This window comes from Taudactylus pleione, unplaced genomic scaffold, assembly GCF_031769625.1.
Source record: "Taudactylus pleione unplaced genomic scaffold, aTauple2 ptg000154l, whole genome shotgun sequence".
Taxonomy (NCBI): domain Eukaryota; kingdom Metazoa; phylum Chordata; class Amphibia; order Anura; family Myobatrachidae; genus Taudactylus; species Taudactylus pleione.
Window position 1 is genome coordinate 20,949,946 of NW_028284556.1, and position 22,648 is coordinate 20,972,593.

The 22,648-nt window shown below is 47.5% G+C and overlaps 1 protein-coding gene across 1 annotated transcript in view; it reads right to left on the reverse strand.

Annotated features, from left to right (window-relative positions):
- LOC148521939 (sulfotransferase 6B1-like) overlaps positions 1 to 22,648 on the reverse strand; it is a 45,901-nt gene that overhangs the window by 14,468 nt on the left and 8,785 nt on the right. Inside the window, exons 2-3 of the mRNA XM_088474503.1 lie at positions 3,988 to 4,097; positions 1,020 to 1,106 (exon numbers count right to left, since the gene is read on the reverse strand). Coding sequence (XP_088330629.1) covers positions 1,020 to 1,106; positions 3,988 to 4,097 — 197 coding nt within the window. The remainder of the gene's footprint in view (positions 1 to 1,019; positions 1,107 to 3,987; positions 4,098 to 22,648) is intronic.

Sequence of the window (22,648 nt, forward strand, 5' to 3'; positions counted from 1 at the left end):
ACACTTCTAAATTAGCAGAATGGAGTCCAGAGAGGTTCCCTTATAAGCAGCAGGTGTTTTCTTCATTGCGGGAGTAGCGGCAGGTGCATTTTTGCAGAATTTTTAAAAATAATTTAAGGGACTTAAAAATATGCTTGCACCCATTTTCAAGTACCCCAAATGTGATGGGCATAGTTATTTTTCCATAAAAAAAACTTCTAAATGCTCTTTTGCATCACCTTCTTCCAAGCCGCACCTGCCGCGACTATTTAAAAACCCAACTTTCTTCTGCAGGCAAAAATGGGGGTACCCATAGTGATCCCCCATGTCTGGACATCTTTAGGGGGGTCCTAGGATAATTTCCCGATAATTCCGTTTTTTTTGCGGATCCAAGTTTCGACGATTCCCTATTTTGTCTACTTTGAAATTGAATAGGGGAATAGCGGGCACGCGCGCGATACTTTTCCACCTGGAAAACAGGCGAAGGATGCGAAAAGTTCAGCAGGCGAAAAGTCGTGACTATTCGCCTCAAATTGAATACGAGCCTAAAATGTCTAGTTACATCTCTGTGGATGAGGATAGCAATGGGTGAGGGGTGATGGATATTGCTGGCTGCTGCTGTGATCTCTACTGATGGTTGATTGGTGCTGTGCTTGGAGAGGGGTGCTGGGTCAGAGGTGGAACTAGCGATGGTGCTGGGGGCACCACCCAAAATCTTACCTAGGGCATCTAACAGGTTAGGGCCGGCTCTGGAGAAACTCAATAAATGCAAACTGTTCATTATATTATTAATTAACTATTAATTTTGATGTGTCAAATGTCGACATTCTGAATGTTGACATAATATACCACAACCATTTAGTATTAATGACCCTTTAGATTATACATGATCACCTAAAAGGAAAGTAGTGATAACAAATTGTGATTGGTTTTATTTTGCACATATAATTAACAAGGTTTGCTAATGTACAAGACATGTTTGATATATTTGTACATGTAACAGTATAACCAGTTATAGAAAAACAATGACTATACAGTACCTTGGTCTTTTTATAGAAAGATTTAGGTATATTAGCGTAAGTCAGGTGTGATGAAAAGAGTCGTGGTGACGCTTGTTGCTTCAGGTACTTAAGAGAGAAAAAGACAGTGTGAGTACTGAAAAAAATTTTTGGCCATCACATACAGTGCGGATTCTGAGTCGCACGCTTCCCTTTTCACAGATGCAAATAGCAAGTATTAGTATTCAGTATACAGTATAGCATAAATTTGTATTACTCCGGCCAGTTCAGAGTCAGATGGATTTTCGCTGGATCTCTCTTAGGGGTAGATTTACTAAGCATTGGGGAGAGATAAAGTACCAACCAATCAGCTCCAAACTGCCATTTTTCAAACACAGCCTGTAACATGTCAGTTAGGAGCTGATTGGTTGGTATTTTATTTCACTCCATTTTATCTCTCTTGAAAGCTTAGTACATCTCTCCCTTTATGTGAAATGTGTGTTTCTGGGCAGGAACTGGGAGGTGACAATGCGATTGCATGGAACTGTTCTGCCTTGTGGGAGCGTCATAGGAGAGTCTTAGGCGTGTAGCTAGAGTTCTGTGCTATTCTGAGTCATGTGCATGGAGAGGGGAAGACTGCTGCTGACGGATCTCTTGCACCATGCATGGGGCTGGTGCAATAGCCAGCACAAATAATGATGGTTGCGGCTGTGGACAGAAAACAATGGGCGGAGATGCTTCCCACTTGTAGCTGAACGGATACTCGGTTTAGCCAGGGCCGGCTCCAGGGCTAATAGCGCCCTGTGCCGGCCGGGTGCTTAGCGCGGCCGAAATTGGGGTGTGGCCTAATTAACATAGGCCATGCCTCCTTACATGATGTTATCTGAGGGGCATACCCGCATGGCATGCCTCCAAATAACATCAGGCTGGAGGGGCCTCACTAGCTGGGCTTCCCCCAGCCCTCTCACGGCACTGAATGGATGCCGCGCGCAGAGTTCTGTGCAGAATAGGACAGAACTCTGCTACCCAGGTTTCTCTCTATTCTGTATGGCAGTTACTAGGATGCTGTCTGTATTGTTTGGCATCAAATACTGGTATCAAATATTGGGGTGAGGCGGAGGAAAGGACCCAAAGCATATTTCTGCATCTGGGCCCGGCACTTGCAAATTCCACCACTAGACTGATACTTTAATCACATTGAGATAAATAGATCCGAATACTTGAATAAGTTTGCGGAAAGATAAGCTTTCTGTTTAGGATTGAATATTGCTAGTTCACCAGGGGTTAAGGTGAAGAGTGGGCGTAGCCAGGATTGTGTCCATCAAAATAATAGCCTATGGCAGCAATAAAGGACATGGCTCCTGCTATTCATTATAAATAATCTGGAAGAGGAGCCGTCTTTCTCTTTTCCAGTTCTGGAATCACACCCACCCATTTAAGCTGTATTGTATGCAATTCTTGTTGATTTTGTTGGACTGTGCAATTTTAATTTGCCTTTTGATAGCGGCGAGTTGGTCATTTACCTTAGGGGGAGACCGGGCCATCATCTTAGGGAGGGGGTCAAGGCTATGCCAATTAAGGGAGAATGGTTCTACCTCAGGCCAGTTTACGCCGGGCAGGGATCCGCCTCTTATTATTTAGTCAAATATATTTGCCAGGCTGTGGCCTTGGCGCACTGCTTTTTTACTGCCACCATCTTTCTAATTACAAATTGATCAATACATTTCGGCTGTGTCCTCTTTTAATTCCACATAGGTGTCCGTGTGGTTATTTCTAGTTACTAGTTAAGTGAGTGAAGTAGCATAATGTAAGATTCAAACAATGGGTGACTTATTTGCAATGTACATTGGCCCTTTACAGAAACGGATGAAGAGCAGTGATGCATAGGTGAAGTGCACCATGCTTTATTGCTACATGATCAACCTCTGTAAAGTGCCAGCATCAGCCATTCTGTCCATGGAGATCAGTGATCTATGATATCTATGCCAATTTCCATCTCTAATATATTATTTTGCCAATAACTGGAATCAAGAAAAAAATGATATCAAAACAGCTGAGTGTACATTACTAATGCTGGGCATACACTGCCAGATAAAATGTCAGTCAGACCGACAGACATTTTATCTGGCAGCCTGCCAGCCGCAGATGTCGCCGGCATACACTGTGAGAGTGTATCAGCCCGACATCTGCGCTCCGCCCCCGGGGGAGGAGACACCCCGTAGGAAGGAACACAGGAAATGTCTGTCTGTCGGCTGCGCTGGATATACACTGCCCAATGCGGCCGACAGTTTAACGGGAAATATCGCATCGGACGGGCATGCTGGACAATCCAGCATGCCCGACCGAGCAATATTTAACCCTCGGTCGCCCCCCCACACGCTACAATTATCGCAGAGATCCGCCGATATCAGGCGGATCGTCCCGATAATTGTAGCGTGTATGGCCAGCATTACAAAGGTGAAAATTATAAAAGTGCAGCAACCCAATCAGATATTTACTTTCATTGTCTACCTTGCAATGGAGTGATCAGAAATAATTTACTGTTTGTTGCTATTGGGTAGAACACATTTGTAGTACATATAGTATGTAACTAGCTTCCAGTATTGTCTTTCAGCCTTTATAGTCCTAAGTTATATGAGCCTATTCATGATGTTAATTATCGGGGTCTGAACAGACCCTGATAATTAACACTCTAACTTGACAATTAATCAGTGCTTGGCGCGGTGGCAGCTGATGCAAAATCAAGTGTCCCCGCGAGCGGCTTCACTGCTCCTTTTCACTGCTCCTGTCAGAGCAGTGATGGCGGTGCTCATGCGCGACCTACAGGCTGTGTTATTATTAGTTTACAGATCACAATAGCTATGGTACATCTAGCCTTAATCCTAAAGTTTGTATCTGTGCTTTGTGAAGTGTAACAATTCTTGTCAGCTTAGATAATGATTCAATTATTCAACAATGATTGACATTATCCAGTATCTGACGTAACATAAATGTAATATTGTATACAAACCTCAAATTTGTCAGGTTTTCCAAACTCAAGCATAAAGGGGTCAATTGTGGGCTCAATGTTGTACATTGCAAATAGCACTTCACGAAGTACCTTTATTGTCCACATAGTTCCTAGAGAACAAAAATATATGCAACAATGATCAGTTAAAGTACATGTGGTAGATAATATATAGTATAAAAATGGAAAATATACCATAATGTATGCGATTACTTTAAGTGCTTTTGTTTTCCTTAAAAATTCAGTATAATACAGAGGTTCCCAAGAAACCCTAACAGCCCAGGATTCAAGGATATCCATGATGAGCACAGATGGTTAATCAAAAGACTAAGGGCCTGATTCAGACCCACTCGCGAGCGGCTGTTCTGCTCGCAAGTGGGTCGATGGTGTGCACTGCGCATGCGCACGATGGAGGGAGCTCCGTCGTGCGCATGCGCGAGACGCGACGAGCGAAGGACTTTCCTTCGCTCGTTGGGTCTGATCAAAGGGGGCGTGCTGTCGATGTTGATTGACAGCACGCCCCCTTTGGTGGGCGTGCCTGCCAGACGGAGGTGTTCCCAAGGGAACGCCTACCATCAGAAGCCGGCCCCACTGACATCACTAGTGATGTCAGTGGGAGTGATTTTGGCTCTGATAGAGCCAAAATCACTCCTGGCCTTGCGGTTGAGAAACTCAACCGCAGGCTTCTGCTCGCACTGGCGATGGTCGTGATGGTCTTGACCATCGCGACCATCATCCTGCAGGCTCGTATAGGCTGTGAGTGGTGACCCACAGCTATACGAGCGTCCAGGAGGACGCTCCATATTTATGGAGGTGGGCCCTGATTCAGAGCGAGCGCTCTGGTCAAAGCGTCCGGCTCTGAATCAGGGCCTAAGGTACTAATTAAGTCACCTGTGCCCAAGCATGGTTATCCTTAAAAGCGGGACCATCAGGGTGCCTTGAGGACGGAGTTTGGGAACCCCTGTTATAATAAAAAGAAAAAGATTTTACTGGGCAAACAAACTTTTTGTTGATTTAATAGTGCAACCAATGTGCCAATTCATTAATATATAATGCAGTCAGAACATGGACACGAAATAAAATGTGCTGTGTTTCTAAAAACTCATTCTTATTACCATTTCCAAACTCAATATTGTCATTATACAATGCTGTAAATGTGTTGCCGCAGAAACATGGAGTCATGGGGGAAGGTTTGGACCAGAGCTGTAACTCTCTAATACATTTTGGTAGTCATCTAATAGGCTTTGTACTGCAATTGGTCTATGAGGCTGATGCAGAGTTGCCCCGCACACACTGCACCTATTATAGATACGCCACTGTCTAGATGGTACCTTACAGTAGAGATGGCAGCTCAAGTGGATCTTCCTTTTTTCTCCCTGGCGATGACTCCATGAGCTTGTCCTTCTCAAGCTGCAGCAAAGAGGCTATGCCCAGTAAAATGGTAGTATACAAATGCCATGCAATTCTTCACAAATTAAATAATACTGATATATGACATTGGTTAACAATTCTGCAATGGGTAATCCATCTGTGGTAGTTATCTTGGCAATTAAATACACTTCTTTATCCTAACTGCTGCAGCACCTTTTTAGCTATGACTACATAATATACAGTTTCTCCATTATTTCAAAATCTTGTATTGTAAACACACAATAACCTTCTCAAAGGCACATACTGTACTGTATAATGAAATAGCTAAATATATTATCACTCTGTGCAAACTAGTAAAACCTCAGACTGATCAGTCATTTACTTTAAGGTGAACACAAAGTTCTTTCATTGGAGTACTCTCTTGCTAGGTGGTAACTGAACTATTGCATGCACTTACTTGTAATCCACAATAGGGAATCCACAAGAGGCAAAGTTAGCATCTAATGCTGATCTTTCTTGATTCAGAGAAAACAACAGCTTCAGCTCTCCAATAATAAGGCACAGTACATATAATTCAGACTTTGGGCCTGATTCAGCAAGGAATGCAGTTGCTTATACGCATGCAATCGGCCGATTGTTGTGTTGTGTGCATGCGTATGTATTGTAGTGTGCGTGCGCGAACCAGTCATTGCGATCGGGCCTGTGATCACAGTGACTACGCAGACCCTTCACAGAGTGATTGCCATTTGTGGGTGGTGACTGGGGGTGGTCAGCCGAACGCAGACGTGCCAGTGCATTTGAATGCCGTTGCATGGGCATGCATAAATTATCCACTGCAATACCATACGCAGCCTGAGGCCTCATATCATGTGCGCTGCAGTGAGCAGTTCCTGAGTGAGGTCTGACCTGCCTTAACTGTGCGTATGGGTCCAATGGTACTCGATTGTAGCAATGTTTTCACAGTCTTGCTAAACCTTACGGATGTGCATGTAGTTGAATTGGGCATCCTTATGTAGTGGTGTGGAGACATTGTGATAGCTATGGATTTGCATATATTCATAGTAAAACTGTGTGTGTATGCTATATTGCCATCCTTGCTGAATCAGGCCCTTTAACAGCACAGTTATCTTCAGCACTCAGTAATCGTTTGGACTGAATCACTGAACTAACACAGGAGGAGATTCAGTAGTGGACGGAAGCCAATGGAGATTCTGGCCTCTTCCCTTCCCCCCAACGGCGTTGATACGCCTATTTTGGAAAACTAAGACCATCCGCGGTCCCCCCTGCCCCCAAATGGCAGCAGACTGTCAATCACAAACAGTCTGCTGCTGCTCTGCGTGCAATCACGCAGGACCTGTACTGCACATGCACAGTACATGTCTGGCGCCAGTGAACATTCCCGATTATTGGCAATAGCAGTGTGTGCAAAATGTAAAGATTGTACAATGAATGTAAAATACATGCATAAATAGTTAACAAAATACAAAACAAACAGTATTAAACATAGATTGTATAATGGGTGTACAGCAAGGCTGAACCCCAATTTTCAAGCTCGATGCATGCATCTCGTCACATTCCTCACTTCATACCTCTGGCCAGCATACCTTTAATATCCCTACAGCAGGGATTCCGGTGGTTACAATTCCAATGCTGGAATCCCAACACTTATCGGAATACTGGCGCCGGCATCCAAACTGCAGGAATCCCGAAGGTAAGTACCTGGGTTGGGGGGAGGGTTAGGAGTTAGGGGTTAGGCAACTAGGGGAAGGGTTAGGCACTAAGAGAGGAGGGTTAGGTTTAGGCACTGGGGAGGGAGGGTTAGGGTTTAGGTTAGGTATACTTACCTTGAGCCGTCGGGATGCTAACCTAGTCCGGATGCCGGCATCAGGATGCTGACCTCCAGGATCCCGAACGCCCACATCCCATACATAACCCCATCTGGCCATGTGTAGAGCGATTTCACATAAGCTACAAAAACTCTACATCAACCCGTTTGTCAACAACAACAAATTGTTATTATGATACAAAAATGTAAATATATATTTGATAGGAACTGTACAAAGTAATGTACATCAATTTTCTATTTAAATATGGGGCATGCCTTTAGTATTGTTGCACATCAAAAAGCATAGAGCAAAGGTTTACCAAACAAAAACAAATAAAAGAGAAATGAAACAGGAGATCATACAAAGTGTTAGGGATGTATGACCGAGAGGTTGAACTCCCAGGAACATTTATTTGTTCATAACATTCATGAAAAGAGCTTCTGGGTAAAATTGATACCAAGGGCTCTGTCACGTTTACTTTTCCACATGGTGGATTCTAATCTAGCAACTAATGATTTGTGCCACCTAGAACAGGAGTGAAGAGTCTACAGTACGAGTTGTTTTTTTTCCGCCAGTGACCCCCACAACATTAACAGCAGATCCAACAGTGGGTTACAGTCGACACCTGCGACAATTAGGGTTAGGCTACAATTAGGGTTAGGCTATCATTAGGGTTAGGGTTAAGCTACAATAAGGGTTAGGGTTAAATTGCAATTAGGGTAAGGATTAGGCTGCAATTAGGGGTAGGCTGCAATTAAGGTAAGGGGTAGGGTTATTTATAGTGCCACGGCCTGGGGTAGCCTGGATAGGGAGAACCAATTTTTGGGGGGCTCCCCACCTCCCCAGGGATCTCCGGCCTGGGCAGAGTAGTGTGTAAGAATGAATGCTTTGGCCGGGGGATCCTGTCAAGTGTGTCCGCCGGCTGCAGAATTACACCCCCGATAGTAAGAGCATGATGCTGGTTGAAGGAATCCCCTACAGAGTCTTTCTCCGTATTTCCTCAACCAAGAGCGTCTCAGGAGCCCAGTGCTGGTTCATTGACATAGTGGGGACCCCAATGCCGTTTTTGTCCTGGATTTCCTTAACTAGGACTGACTCACAAAGCCAAACGCTGGTTGCGCTTGGGAGGGGGGAACCACACATCGTGTTTTTTTAAGAAATTAGCCCTTTACATACACTTTTCACACTAAAGCCTGCACGGCTCCAGGATTCACATGAACACGATTTTTTGGCCTTTATTCATTTTGTGCATTGATTAGTGATTTGGGTGATGTGAGTTTGCAAACACAAATCTTTGTGATTTGCAGTGATGTCAATGTTATTCCAAGGATATTTGGTCCTATGGTGAGATGCAGTTATTTGGTTTGCGAATTAGGGTTTGACATGCGATATCTATGACAATTGTCTCTTAGTAAATCTCCTTGCTATTTTGGATGTTTATCATCAAGAAACAGCAAATCAGATCAACTCGACCCTGAGTAAATCTCCCCCATAGTGTGGGATTTTGGTAGCATGCTACAAGCAGGATGCGTTGGCACTGTTTGTACAGCACGTAGCGTTCAACAAGACACACATATGTTGGCACTGTGGGAACAGCACGTAGCATGCAATGAGAGGCACAGATGTGTCGGCACTGTGGGAACGGCGTGCAGTGTGTATTGAGAGGCATGGATGTGTTGGCACTGTAAGAACAGCTCATAGCATGCAATAGTGTATACAGAGGTGTTGGCACTGTTTGGACAGCATATAGCATGTAATGAGATACACATAGGTGTTGGCACTGTGGGAACAGCACCTAGCATGCAATGAGAGGCGCGGTTGTGTTGGCACTGTGAGGGAAGCACATAACGTGCAATGAGCGGCACAGCTGTGTTGGCACTATAGGAACAGCGCGTACTAAGATGCAGAGATAATATTGCAATAACTCTGGAGCTTAAAACAGACAGCAAGTGTAACAGAGTACACACACAGCAGCTAAATGCCAACAGGTGGAATTGGTGCAACCAAATACACTGAAGCAAAGTCAAGCTGGCCACACACATAACGATCTGCACACGATCCCACGATGTGTAGGATTTCCCCTGAACTGTCCCCCGGCAGCTCCCCAGCAATCCTACTCACGATTTGGAGTAAAAAATGTCCAATCTGACTTAAGATCTATCGTGCATCCAGTGCATTGTGTCCCAGATTGGCAAATCTGCCCTACAGCACGGTAGATCTGAAGATGCGAGATATGACGAGCGTGGACGCGCATCGGCATCGTGATCAAGAGTGGATACTCACGATTTGTCCATATTTTACACGATTCATCGAAATTGGCCAAATTGGTTAAAAAATCACTATGTGTGTGGCGAGGGCCAGCTCCAGGGGTTGGAGCACCCTGTGCTGGCTCTTAAGAGGGTGCCCTTAAATGGCGCGCAGCTTAGACCAAAAATGGGGGCGTGGAGTAATTACCATAGGCCACGTCCCCTATGTGACATTATTTGGAGGCATGCCTGCATGGCACGCCTCCAAATAACGTCAGGCTGGGGTGAGCCTCACTAGCTGGGCTTCCCCCAGCACTCTCCCATCACTGAATGCGCGTAGCATCCATTCAGACTCCAGCACCGTTTTTTTTTATTCATGGGCTGGCTGCTGGCACTGACAGGCAGGCTGTATGTATGTGGTGGGGTGCGGCATGCCAGCCCATTAGTCTCACACACACACACAGCCTGCCTGCCAGTGCCAGCCTGTGCCCATGATGTGATGGGGGGATGAGCCATGAGCGGCATTCACTTACCGTCTCCTGCACATCACGGATGCCCTCTTCAACTTGTCCAGGCCTCCAGTGTCAGCGGTAGGGCAAAAGCGCAGCAGCAGCAACAGCGGAGTGGGTTGGCTGAGCAGAGCCTGGCATGACAGTGACAGCCAGCGAAGATGCCGGCAGAAAATCATTGCGCCCTCTGTAGGTGGCGCCCTCGTGCAGCCGCTCAGGTGGAACATGCCTGGAGCCGGCCCTGTGTGTGGCCAGCTTTAGACCCCCACCGGACTTCAGCAGGAATCCCCACAAGAGGATTTGTACCTTACTCAGTGAAGGCCCAGGTTGCGGCCCAGTTTTGCTGGTACTCACCATGAAAGCAACAGAGCACTTAGATGATATGAGGACTCACACTGTGAGTGGAATCTAACTTGTAAAAGCATGCCCCCACACAGGAGTTCAGTCTTTTTTAGACAGTAGATTTCAGTAGAGTAATATCTGTTTTTGAATAACCAGTACCCTAAACTCCTGCGGAGCACCATAAACCTTCATATAAATAATTTAGACTTATCTTTTGTGATATCTGTACATACAGTTGGTTTAAAAAATCCTAACATATTGAATTAGATAGTCCTGTGCAGAAATCCCCTACTATCCCGGTAAGGATGGAAATGCGTATAAGAATGTACTGCTGTTGTGGAAACCGAACACGAGAGTTTAAACAACACTGGAAGAAAACTAAACTGAAGAGTATAGAGTGCATCCAGAAAGTATTCACAGCGCTTCACTTTTTCCCCATTTTGTTATGTTAAAGCCTTATTCCAAAATGGAATAAATTCATTTTTGTCCTCAAAATTCTACACACAATACCCCATAATGACATCGTGTAAAAAGGCTGCGAATTTAATTAAAAAACAACAACTAAGAAATCACATGTACATAAGTATTCACAGCCTTTGCCATGAAACTCAAAATTGAGCTCAGGTGCATCCTGTTTCCACTGATCATCATTGAGATATTCCTACAGCTCAATTAGAGTCTACATGTGGTAAATTCAGTTGTTTGGACATGATTTTGAAAGGCATACACCTCTCAATATAAGGTCCCACACTTGGCAGTGCATGTCAGAGGTGCATCCTGTTTCCACTGATCATCCTTGAGATGTTGCTACAGCTTAATTGGAGACCACCTGTGGTAAATTCAGTTAATTGGATATAATTTTGAAAGGCATACCTGTCTATATAAGGTCCCACACTTGACAGTGCATGTCAGAGCACAAACCAAGCATGAAGTCCAAGGAATTGTCTGTAGACCTCTGAAACAGGATTGTCTCAAGGCACAAATCTGGGGAAGGATACAGAAAAATATCTGCTGCTTTGAAGGTCCCAATGAGCACAGTGGCCTCCATCATCGGTAAATTGAAGAAGTTCGGAACCACCAGGACTCTTCCTAGAGTTGGCTGGCCATCAAAACTGAGCGATTGGGGGAGAAGAGCCCTAGTCAGGGAGGTGACCAAGAACCCAATGGTCAATCTGTCAGAGCTACAGCATTCCTCTGTGGAGAGAGGAGAACCTTCCAGAAGGACAACCATCTCTGCAGCAATCCACCAATCAGGCCTGTATGGTAGAGTGGCCAGATGGAAGCCACTCCTTAGTAAAAAGCACATGGCAGCCCATCTAGAGTTTGGCAAAATGCACCTGAAGGAATCTCAGACCATGAGCAACAAAATTCTCTGGTCTGATGAGACAAAGATTCAACTCTTTGGCGTGAATGCCAGGCGTTATGTTTGGTGGAAACTAGGCACCGCTCACCAAGCCAGTACCATCCCTACAGTGAAGTATGGTGGTGGCAGCATCATGCTGTGTGGATGTTTTTCAGCGGCAGGAACTGGGAGACTAGTCAGGATAGAGGGAAAGATGAATGCAGCAATGTACAGGGACATCCTGGATGAAAACCTGCTCCAGAGCGCTCTTGACCTCAGGCTGTTGCGACGGTTAATCTTTCAGCAGGACAACAACCCTAAGTACACAGCCAAGACATCAAAGGAGTGGCTTCAGGACAACTCTGTGAATGTCCTTGTGTGGCCCAGTCAGAGCCCAGACTTGTTACATCCGATTGAACATCCCTGGAGAGATCTGAAAATGGCTGTGCACCGACACTTCCCATCCAACCTTATGGAGCTTGAGAGGCGGGGCTGCCATCAGAAATGATGGGGCCCGGGACTAACAAAAAAGGCAGGGCCCCCACCCCTTCTCCCTCAGTCCCATCAACTGTATCCACTGTCTGAAATTGACTACACATCCATTAAAATGGCCTGGCCCGGGAGAAAGGACACAGACACACACAAAGACAAAGACACACACACATACACTTAACTTACCTATCTCGCTCCTTCTTCTAACTTAGCCTCTATGCTCCAGACGCCGGCTCCTCATACTACCCACCTGCAGCAGCACCTCTCTCTCATTTAGCGGTGTGGCATGACATCATGACGTCATGCCACGCTTGCTTCAGTGTAAAAAAACCCGAAACTTTAATGGGGGCAAGGTAGTGGGCACAGCGGCCAAAGCAGGAGGGCGGCGCGGCTGGGTGAGAAGTCACTCAGTACAAGTCACTCACTGTATTTTGCAGCGGGGGCGAGGCCCGGCCGGGGAGATAGCGGTGGGCACTTGCGCGGGCGGCTGCAGGCCTGCAGCATACTGGTAGGAGCGACCCCCCTCGGGCCTTTCACTGCAGAGGGGTAGTGGTTGGCAGGCGTGCAGGCAGCAGCAGACGCCGGGCGGGCCCCCCGAGTGTTCAGGTCCGGGACTCCAGTCCCGACAGTCCCTCCCTGATGGCGGCCCTGTTGAGAAGTGCTGCAAAGAGGAATGGGGGAAACTGCCAAAATATAGTGCCAAGCTTGTGGCATCATATTCAAAAAGACTTGAGGCTGTAATTGCTGCCAAAGGTGCATCAACAAGTATTGAGCAAAGGCTCAGAATACTTATGTACATGTGATTTCTTAGTGTTTTTTTTTTTATTAAATTTGCAAAAATCTCGAAAAAACTTTTTACACGTTGTCATTATGTGGTATTGTGTGCTGAATTTTGAGGACAAAAATTAATTTATTCCAATTTGAAATAAGGCTGTAACATAACAAAATGTGGAAAAAGTGAAGCGCTGCGAATACTTTCCGGATGTACTGTAGTTCTAGAGCAGGAGCACCTATGTAGAACACAATAGATACTCATGCACTGAGCAGGTTCTTATAGTGGTTGGCTGTTGGTTGCTTCCCTGTATGCTTCATCGGTGCTGGAGGTGATTGTTAATGTCTGAGAGAGGTCTTATGTTAACTCTAGCATGAGGCTGAGCCCCGCTGGGTTCTGTTAAGTATTCTATTTGGGAAGGCCAGCAATCAGTGACCTGCTCAGTGTTAGAGGCAGGTTAGTTGTGTCCATAACTGCTGGTACTGACAATGTCAGAGTCAACATTGTGGATTCCGATATTTTACCTGTCGACATTCTGAAAATGTCATCATCCTGAATGTCAACATATACCACATCCCCTACAGCTTTTCTGCACCATTTGTTAGTCCCCATTTTCTACCTCCACAAGTTGTACACAGGACAGGTTGTGGCACCCAAACTAGTGTGAGAGGCTGTAGCATAGTCAGCAAGCAGAAGTCGGTACACAGGATGATCTTGCCAATGCCAAAAGCAGTTAACAGAGACAGGGGCACCGAGAGGGGGGGGGAGCGGGTACAGATTACCGGGGCCCGGGCTTCCTGAGGGGCCCGGGTCCGGTGCCACTCCCCCTCCCTCACAGCAGCCCAGCACACAGCGTGTGCTGAGCTGCAGTGGAGACTGCTCGTGGCTGCTGAGCAGCAGCCATAGCAGTCTCCTATGCCTGTGTGGGGGAGCGATCACACTGATCGCACCCTCCCTGGCTTTGAGCAGGGCTGAGGGGGCCTAGAGTGCCCCCCTCCCCAGCGCCGATCTTTTTTTTTTTTTTCCGGGAAGGGGGCGTGACCACGCCTTCCGCGATTAGGCCACGCCCCCTATTAACCCGGGCCTGAACAGAGAATAAAGCAAATGGTTCAGCAAAGAGTAGGCCAGAAGACAAGCTAGCCAGAACAGATAGGGCAATGTTGTGAGGTCTAATACTCTGGCAGCTTACTGGTGTCAGGGCAGTCACATAACCACAGTTACAAAGTTACTCTATAGGTGCAAACTGGATTCTGACAGAGAAGTAGTAAATGGGGTGGGAAGTAGAGAGAAGACAGCTGCTACATAAAACAGTTGTCAGACCCGGTAAGCACCCATCGTGCTCCGACGCTGCATGACATATTCAGTATTTCATGGAAGGAATACTAAAGCTGAAATATTTTCTACAAAGGGTCTAAATTAGATATAGAGATTAGACAAGTACAGCATTTACCACTAGAATGGATTAATTTATCAATTCTCTAGCTATGTATAATTTTGTAGCATTGTACAGATGTGTAATTTAGGTAGACGCACAATAGCTTTGCAAGTACTGTTCGAGGTTATGTTACTTGTGCAATCACATGACATATGTAGAAATGGGAATCAGTATGAATGAGCCCGGTGGTTTAAATCCCGACGCCGGCAGCCCGATGGTCCAAAATCCCGACAGCACAGGTAAGCATACTATCCCTAACCCCTCTCCCCTCCCTAACCCTCCCTTAGGGGTGCCTAACCCTAACCTCTCCCCCTAGAGCCTAACCCTAACCTCCCCCCTAGTGCCTAAACCTACCCCCCCCTTCCCCAAGCCTAACCCTAACCTTCCGCGGGGGGGTGCCTAACCCTAAATCCCCCTGGGAGTCCCTAAACCTAACCACCCCATCCCCAGCTAAGTGTATACTTACCTCCGGCTGAGGACGATCGGTCTGGCGTTCCGGTGCTGGGATTAACATAGGCATACTCAGTGGCGTCCCTCTCCGCGTTGTCACCTGGTGCGGGGAGGGATACTGTGCGCGCGGCGACAGGGGGTACCGGAGGTGCGGACTGCCCTGTGTGCAGTGCCGGCTCCCTCACAGTGTCAGGAGCCGAGTGCTGCACTTAATGCTACAGTGCAGCACCCGGCTCCTGTCACTGAGAGGGAGTCTGCACCTTGGTGTCACCCCTCGGCGGGTGACATCCGGGTGCGGCCCGCACCCTCCTTGTGATGCCACTGAGCGCACTCCTCTCTCTAACATTTCCCCCCACCCCATACATACTGAGAGATGATTGCAGCACTATAAGATCTGTATTGGTTTACTGCTTTACAATACTTTAACACCTGATTAGCTTACTTAACTTAAGTTACAAATAAATAAAGACACGGACACCAGAGCTTGGCTAAAAAAGGTCACAGCTTTTTATTTATAAATTAAATTCAATCAACCTAACCAGGGTGGCCAAGAGACGCTGCAACTCAGTTCTAGCTTTCACCTTGCTCAATACTCGGAGGACGACTAAACGACCCCCCTTCAAGACGTACTAACGATGCGAGAGTCTCACTTCCCTCCTGGGCCAATCCGAGGTGCTTTCGCACTAAAACAGCACCCGGGTCCCCCCGCAAAGAGAAGGACAAATTCGCCAGGGGCAATGAGGGACAGTGCCCCCACAAAGTTGTCTTACGCCACCTAAAGCCACTGAGTTGCAGCGAACTCCCGCCATGCTGTGCCTCACCTAAATTGGAAAAAAAGCAGATTAGTGAACACAACTTAAATGTGGGTGGGATGGTGGGTTCCGAAATTTCACTGCAAAAGAGGCTGAGCTGCCCTCTAACCCTTCCTTATATATCCTCCATTTAACTCCTCCTATCCCTCTGCCTATAGGATGATCTGGCCACCTGACACAAACCCTTCACTCAGCCAACCAGGCTGTCATATACAAAAACACCTTGCAGAAACCATCAATCTTATCTATCCTCAATCCTATACAGATTTCGTCTACCATAAGATCTGTATTGGTTTACTGCTTTACAATACTTTAACACCTGATTAGCTTACTTAACTTAAGTTACAAATAAATAAAGACACGGACACCAGAGCTTGGCTAAAAAAGGTCACAGCTTTTTATTTATAAATTAAATTCAATCAACCTAACCAGGGTGGCCAAGAGACGCTGCAACTCAGTTCTAGCTTTCACCTTGCTCAATACTCGGAGGACGACTAAACGACCCCCCTTCAAGACGTACTAACGATGCGAGAGTCTCACTTCCCTCCTGGGCCAATCCGAGGTGCTTTCGCACTAAAACAGCACCCGGGTCCCCCCGCAAAGAGAAGGACAAATTCGCCAGGGGCAATGAGGGACAGTGCCCCCACAAAGTTGTCTTACGCCACCTAAAGCCACTGAGTTGCAGCGAACTCCCGCCATGCTGTGCCTCACCTAAATTGGAAAAAAAGCAGATTAGTGAACACAACTTAAATGTGGGTGGGATGGTGGGTTCCGAAATTCCACTGCAAAAGAGGCTGAGCTGCCCTCTAACCCTTCCTTATATATCCTCCATTTAACTCCTCCTATCCCTCTGCCTATAGGATGATCTGGCCACCTGACACAAACCCTTCACTCAGCCAACCAGGCTGTCATATACAAAAACACCTTGCAGAAACCATCAATCTTATCTATCCTCAATCCTATACAGATTTCGTCTACCATAAGATCTGTATTGGTTTACTGCTTTACAATACTTTAACACCTGATTAGCTTACTTAACTTAAGTTACAAATAAATAAAGACACGGACACCAGAGCTTGGCTAAAAAAGGTCACAGCTTTTTATTTATAAATTAAATTCAATCAACCTAACCAGGGTGGCCAAGAGACGCTGCAACTCAGTTCTAGCTTTCACCTTGCTCAATACTCGGAGGACGACTAAACGACCCCCCTTCAAGACGTACTAACGATGTGAGAGTCTCACTTCCCTCCTGGGCCAATCCGAGGTGCTTTCGCACTAAAACAGCACCCGGGTCCCCCCGCAAAGAGAAGGACAAATTCGCCAGGGGCAATGAGGGACAGTGCCCCCACAAAGTTGTCTTACGCCACCTAAAGCCACTGAGTTGCAGCGAACTCCCGCCAAAGCCAGGCCCTAAGGAAAGACTGGCCCGCCACCCAAAAACTACACCAAAAATGAGAATAAATCCTTCACAAACAAACTGGTCCCCACAGCATTCAAATGCACACCATCATGACGAAGGACATTCCCAATATCACCAACCAAAAAGCCATGACTCACCAAAATTCCTCCAATTTTTTCCACATGCTTGGCAATCGCAACATTCGCTTTCTTACGTGCTCTCTCCAAAGCACCATACTTGCGCACTCCCCTCCATGTCAAACGAGGCATCATTTCAGACCATACAATCCGAATATTGGGCCACTGCAAACGTATCTCGTCCATCACTTCACGAATCCTGACAATCAGCTCCACACCTTTCAACTGGCCCACATCATTGCCACCAACATGTAAAACCAATATATTCGGAACTCCCCACTTAGCCACCGATGAAACTATCAGTGCCAAAACAGATGCAACACGCAAGCCCCTAACACCAATCCAACGCACTAAACCTGCGAGGCCACAAAACCTGTTTTTGGGACAACACATATTTTTCCGCCCAAAAAATATATGAGTGACCAAGAAGCCACACCTGCCCCTCTTCTTCCGTCAATGCTGTGGAAAAAGAGAGAACCTAACCGTGAGAACCGCACCAAACCCAATTCCAACGGACACAACTTTAGTAACACATAGCAACTGACTAGCAGGGATGCAGAACTGGGGAAAACAGGAACCCGAGTGAAGAAGAAAAACCAAAAAACCTGCCCGTGAACCAAATGGGTCAAATCATGGCTAACGGGAGGAAAAATTAAAAATCCCTTCACACCCCCAATTGCTCAACGCTAACCGTTGACCAATTGGCGGGTAAGCAACGTTTTCGGGTTAACGCAGGGTGCGCCCCTATACCTTATCGCAGCGCACGTACTTTTTATATGCAGCTGACTTCCAGCACCCCACCTTCTGAATGTCCTGCACAGACGCCCCTGAGAGGGCCGCACAAGTAGCAGCGCCAATACGAAAAGAATGCGTGCCATACTCTGAAGGATTCAAACCCAATTCTAACAAACATTTCTTAAAAACCGCTGCAAATTGAAACTTGGTCAGAGGAGTGCCATCCGCATGAATTAGCCACTGCGCACCCCCACTAGGACGTAACTCCATAAACCTGGCAGCTAACTGAACTGGACAGATGTCTAAATCCCTATTCTTATGCAGAGTAACCCATTTCCCCCTGCCTGTTTGATCTGTTTTGGAGAAACGCAGCTTGCAAAGTATCGCTGAGTCACGAAAAACAATGGCCCTCATTCAGAGCCGTACGCTCTGAGCAGAGCGCACGCTCTGAATGAGGGCCGGGCTCCATTTTCATGGAGCGTCCTCCTGGACGCTCGTATAGCTGTGGGTCACCACCCACAGGCTATACGAGCGTGCTTTGTGATGGCCGCGATGGTCGAGACCATCGCGACCATCGAAATTGCGAGCCGGAGCCTGCGGTTGAGGTTTTCAACCGCAAACTCCGGAGTGATTTTGGCTCTATCAGAGCCAAAATCACTCCCACTGACATCACTAGTGATGTCAGTGGGCCGGCTTCTGACGGGAGGCGTTCCCGTGGGAACGTCCCCGTCAGGGAGGCACGATCCCGGCACGCCCACCAAAGGGGGCGTGCTGTCAATCAACATTGACAGCACGCCCCCTTTGATCGGACACAACGAGCGAAGGACTTTCCTTCGCTCGTCGCGTCTGGCGCATGCGCACGACGGAGCTCCCTCCGTCGTGCGCATGCTCAGTGCATAACATCGACCCACTTGCGAGCGGACAGCCGCTCGCGAGTGGGTCTGAATCAGGCCCAATGTCTTTTAACAAAAGACCAGAAACTGTGAAAGTTTTATTGGTAGACACTACCTCGCTAACACGAAACGCCCCGAAAAATGCTACCGCAAAAGCAAGCCTAAAAAGAAAAGTTTCATACAAATCAACCGCTATCTTTCCCATTGAAGTCAACAAGCCAGACAAAAGCTGCAAATCGACTGGCCGGCGAGAGTCTGAACGAGCTGGCGACCCCTTAGCCCAACCCCTCAAAGCCTTCACTAACACGAAAGCCTTGGTGGGGTCATGCAAACCTTTTAATTTGCAGAAAAAGGAGATACCAGCAAGCGCGGAACCTATAAACGCTCTAGATCTGCCCTGCTGATAACGAAACCAAACAAAAGATGAAATCAACTGTTCCGGAGACTTACCCTCCACGTCTGGGAGAGCACAATGCGTGCACCAATCCCGCCAAGCGGCTGAGTAAGCCCGTAAAGTCGATGGAGCAAGCGACTTTAACGCAAACCTTCTAAGCCGGCCTGATAATCTGCCACACAAACGAGGGGCAGACCAAACCAACGTTAGAAGCCGACGGCACAAGCGCCCGGAAGCGATCAAATTGAAATCGGGACAGCGCGTCTGCAATGTCATTACACACCCCTGGCACATGCTTCGCCCTGAATCTAATATTAAACTCCAAGCAGCGCAAAACTAAATGTCGGAGCAAACGCAAAACAAAATGCGAAGACGAACGCTGATTGTTGATGGCATGAACCACACCCAAATTGTCGCACCAAAATACTACATGACAGTTGCTCAGTCGCAGGGACCAAAGTTCAACTGATACGACAATTGGAAAAAGTTCCAGCAGCAACAAGTTATCCGTCAAACCCTCTTCACGCCAAGCTATCGGCCACGGAGCCGCGCACCATTCCCCATTGAAAAAGGCCCCAAAACCGGATGATCCGGCCGCATCCGTAAAAAGTTGCAACAAACTTCGCTAATGGAGGCGAAGGCCAAATGCGTTCACCATTAAAGTGTATCAAAAATCTATTCCACATGCGAAGATCCTCCTTTATCTCCGCGGACAGGCGAATGTAGTGATGCGGCCGAACCACGCCAGCTGTTGCCCTCTCCAATATTCTACAAAAGACCCTACCCACAGGAATAATACGGCAAGCAAAATTTAAAGAGCCGAGGAGAGACTGAACTCTACGTAACCTTACTGAATCCTCTGCTAAGCAGACCTCAATAAGACCACGCAGCTTCTCAACCTTATCAATGGGAAGTCTACAACAGCCCTCTATCGTATCTATCTCAATTCCCAAATAAGATAAACAAACAGACGGACCCTCTGTCTTCTCGTTAGGAACGGGAACACCTAAAACTCTAAATAAGGACTGCGCAGAAAAAAGGAGGTCAGCACAAACGTCACTTCTTCCTGGACCCATAAAGAGAAAATCATCTAAATAGTGTGCTATGCCCGTTTGTCCGGTCCCGGCATGGAGACACCACTGAAGAAAGGAGCTGAATTTCTCAAAATAGGCACAGGAAACCGCGCAGCCCATAGGTAAACACTTATCTACAAAATAGCCCGAATCTAACCTAAAACCCAGAAATCTCATGGCCTCAGGATGCATTGGTAATAAACGAAAAGCTGATTCTATATCTAATTTAGCCAACAAAGCGCCATGTCCAAAACTACGAACTAAATTCAAGGTATCGTCAAATGATTGGTAAACGACCCTACGACAATTCTCTGGTATGGCATCATTAACAGAACCTCCCTGCGGATATGAAAGATGCTGAATCAACCGAAACTTGCCCGGCACTTTTTTAGGAACTACGCCAACTGGAGAAATACAGAGATTATGCAAGGGAGGACAAGGAAAAGGACCCTCCATCCTCCCCAGCAAAACCTCCGCACACACCTTAACCCTCAATTCCCCGGGAAAATCCCTGGCAGAGCGCAAATTCTGGGATGCCCTAACAATCAACTGCCTGTCAATGGGTAAACGAAAACCTACTGAAAAACCTTCGTAAAGAAAAAGTGCATCCTCTCTACATGGGTATAAATGTAACCATCTAATAAGAGAATCTAAACGGACTGGAGAACAAGCCTTAACTAGCACTCTTGGGGCCCTCAGCACGGTCCTGGGAAATACCTCCTGCCCCACGTCGACAGTCCTTGGCCGGATGCTCACCTCCGCAGAGACGACAGGAGTGGCGAAAGCGACACCCCGACCCCCTAGTACATTTGGAGTCATTGTAGGCAAAGCATTTCCCTCTCCCCACTCCTGTCGACCCCTGTCTGTTGGTAGCATAGCTTTTCCGAGGAGGCGCACCGTCCAACGGAGGCCGACGCTGTTGAGAGACCTCTAACCAGACTTCAACATCCTTAACCCCGAAAGGAATAACTAAAGAACCGTCATGTTTTTTCCTAAATTGTGAATCATATTCACGCCATGCCAAGTTACGAGACCTGACGAACATGTCGAGCACTAAAAATAGATACCTGAGAATGTTAACGTGCTCCTGCGCCCTGGTCTCCAAATAACATGTCGCAAATATGAGCATGCCTTTCAACCACGTATTAAAGTTGCAAAAAGCATCTTCTCCTATGCCTCCCGATTTTTTAGCCTGCACCAAACCTTTCCTCATGTCATCTGTGAGTGAAAACAGGTCTACAAATTTCCCTTTGCGAATTTTGCCTTTTACACTTTTCCGTAAGCCTCGTAGCACCGCAGTATTCGCGCAATGCACTGTATCTGCCCCTGCTTCCTGCGCTTTTGCCCCTGACTCATCAGACCTCCTAGTCTCGCCACCTGACTTTTTCGCCAGCCGCCGCGCAACCAGTCTAGCAATTTTACGGGGGCGAGCGGGGGAACCAGAAGAGTGAGATGAAGAAGAAGAAGAGTCAGAAGAAGACAAAGGAGTTTCATACTCACCAGAACCAGATGGAAGCGGACCCGCTTCAGCAGACTTCTCCCTTGACGGCGCCACAGCTTCAGATACCGGTGCCGAATCTTCCTGTCCCGAAGCAGGCAATGAAAGAACTGCGGACACCTCACCACTTGGACCATCAGATACTTCAAGGCCTGGAACTAAGGAAGACGTGTGAGCCACCGCAGAAACGGACCCGGAAACCTCCGGGGTGGGAAGGGACAGGGTGACCGACTTAGGAGGCGGAATGGCTGGCGCCCGCGGAGGAGGCGACAAACTGGGCGGGGGAAAAACAGAGGCAGTTTGGCCGGAGTGTGTGCTGAAAGAGGAAACTGGGGGCAAAGGCGGTGGCGCAGCCGCTGCAGGTGGGTAAACTTGCCAAGCTGGCAGGTACGGGTACTGAAACTGCGCATGCTGAAAAGCAGGAGGATATGCCGAAGGAGGGGCCGCGAAATGGGGAGAATAAAAGTGGGCAGGAGGAACAGCAACAGAAGATGACAAAATCGGAGGAGCTACGCCTGAGCTCCAAGAAGTCTGACCCCTAGAAGGGCCTGCCATAGAAAGGGGGGGTGGTGCATTAAAGGAGGGTGCCTGGCTGCCGGCTGGGGTGTACCATGGGGGTTGAATAGAAACCGGCACTACGTGCCCAAATGATACTCCAGCAAATGGAGTAGCGGGCAAAGTTGGGGAGCTTAAACACTGCGCCAAACCCCCCGAAAAATGTGGAAAGGTGCCTGGGAAATAGGGAGACCCCGCACCTAAAATGGCCGCCTGAGGCAAGATGGCCGCCGGGCCCGCCGCATGGGCCAGGCCGGCTGGGCCACCGGAAATCAAAGCGGCAGAGGTCGCAGCCGCGGTGGCCACGAAACCACCGGACCCAACATGAGGCCAGGACGGGGCTGAAGTCAGGTGACCTCCGCTGCTTGAATGGGGGAGACCCG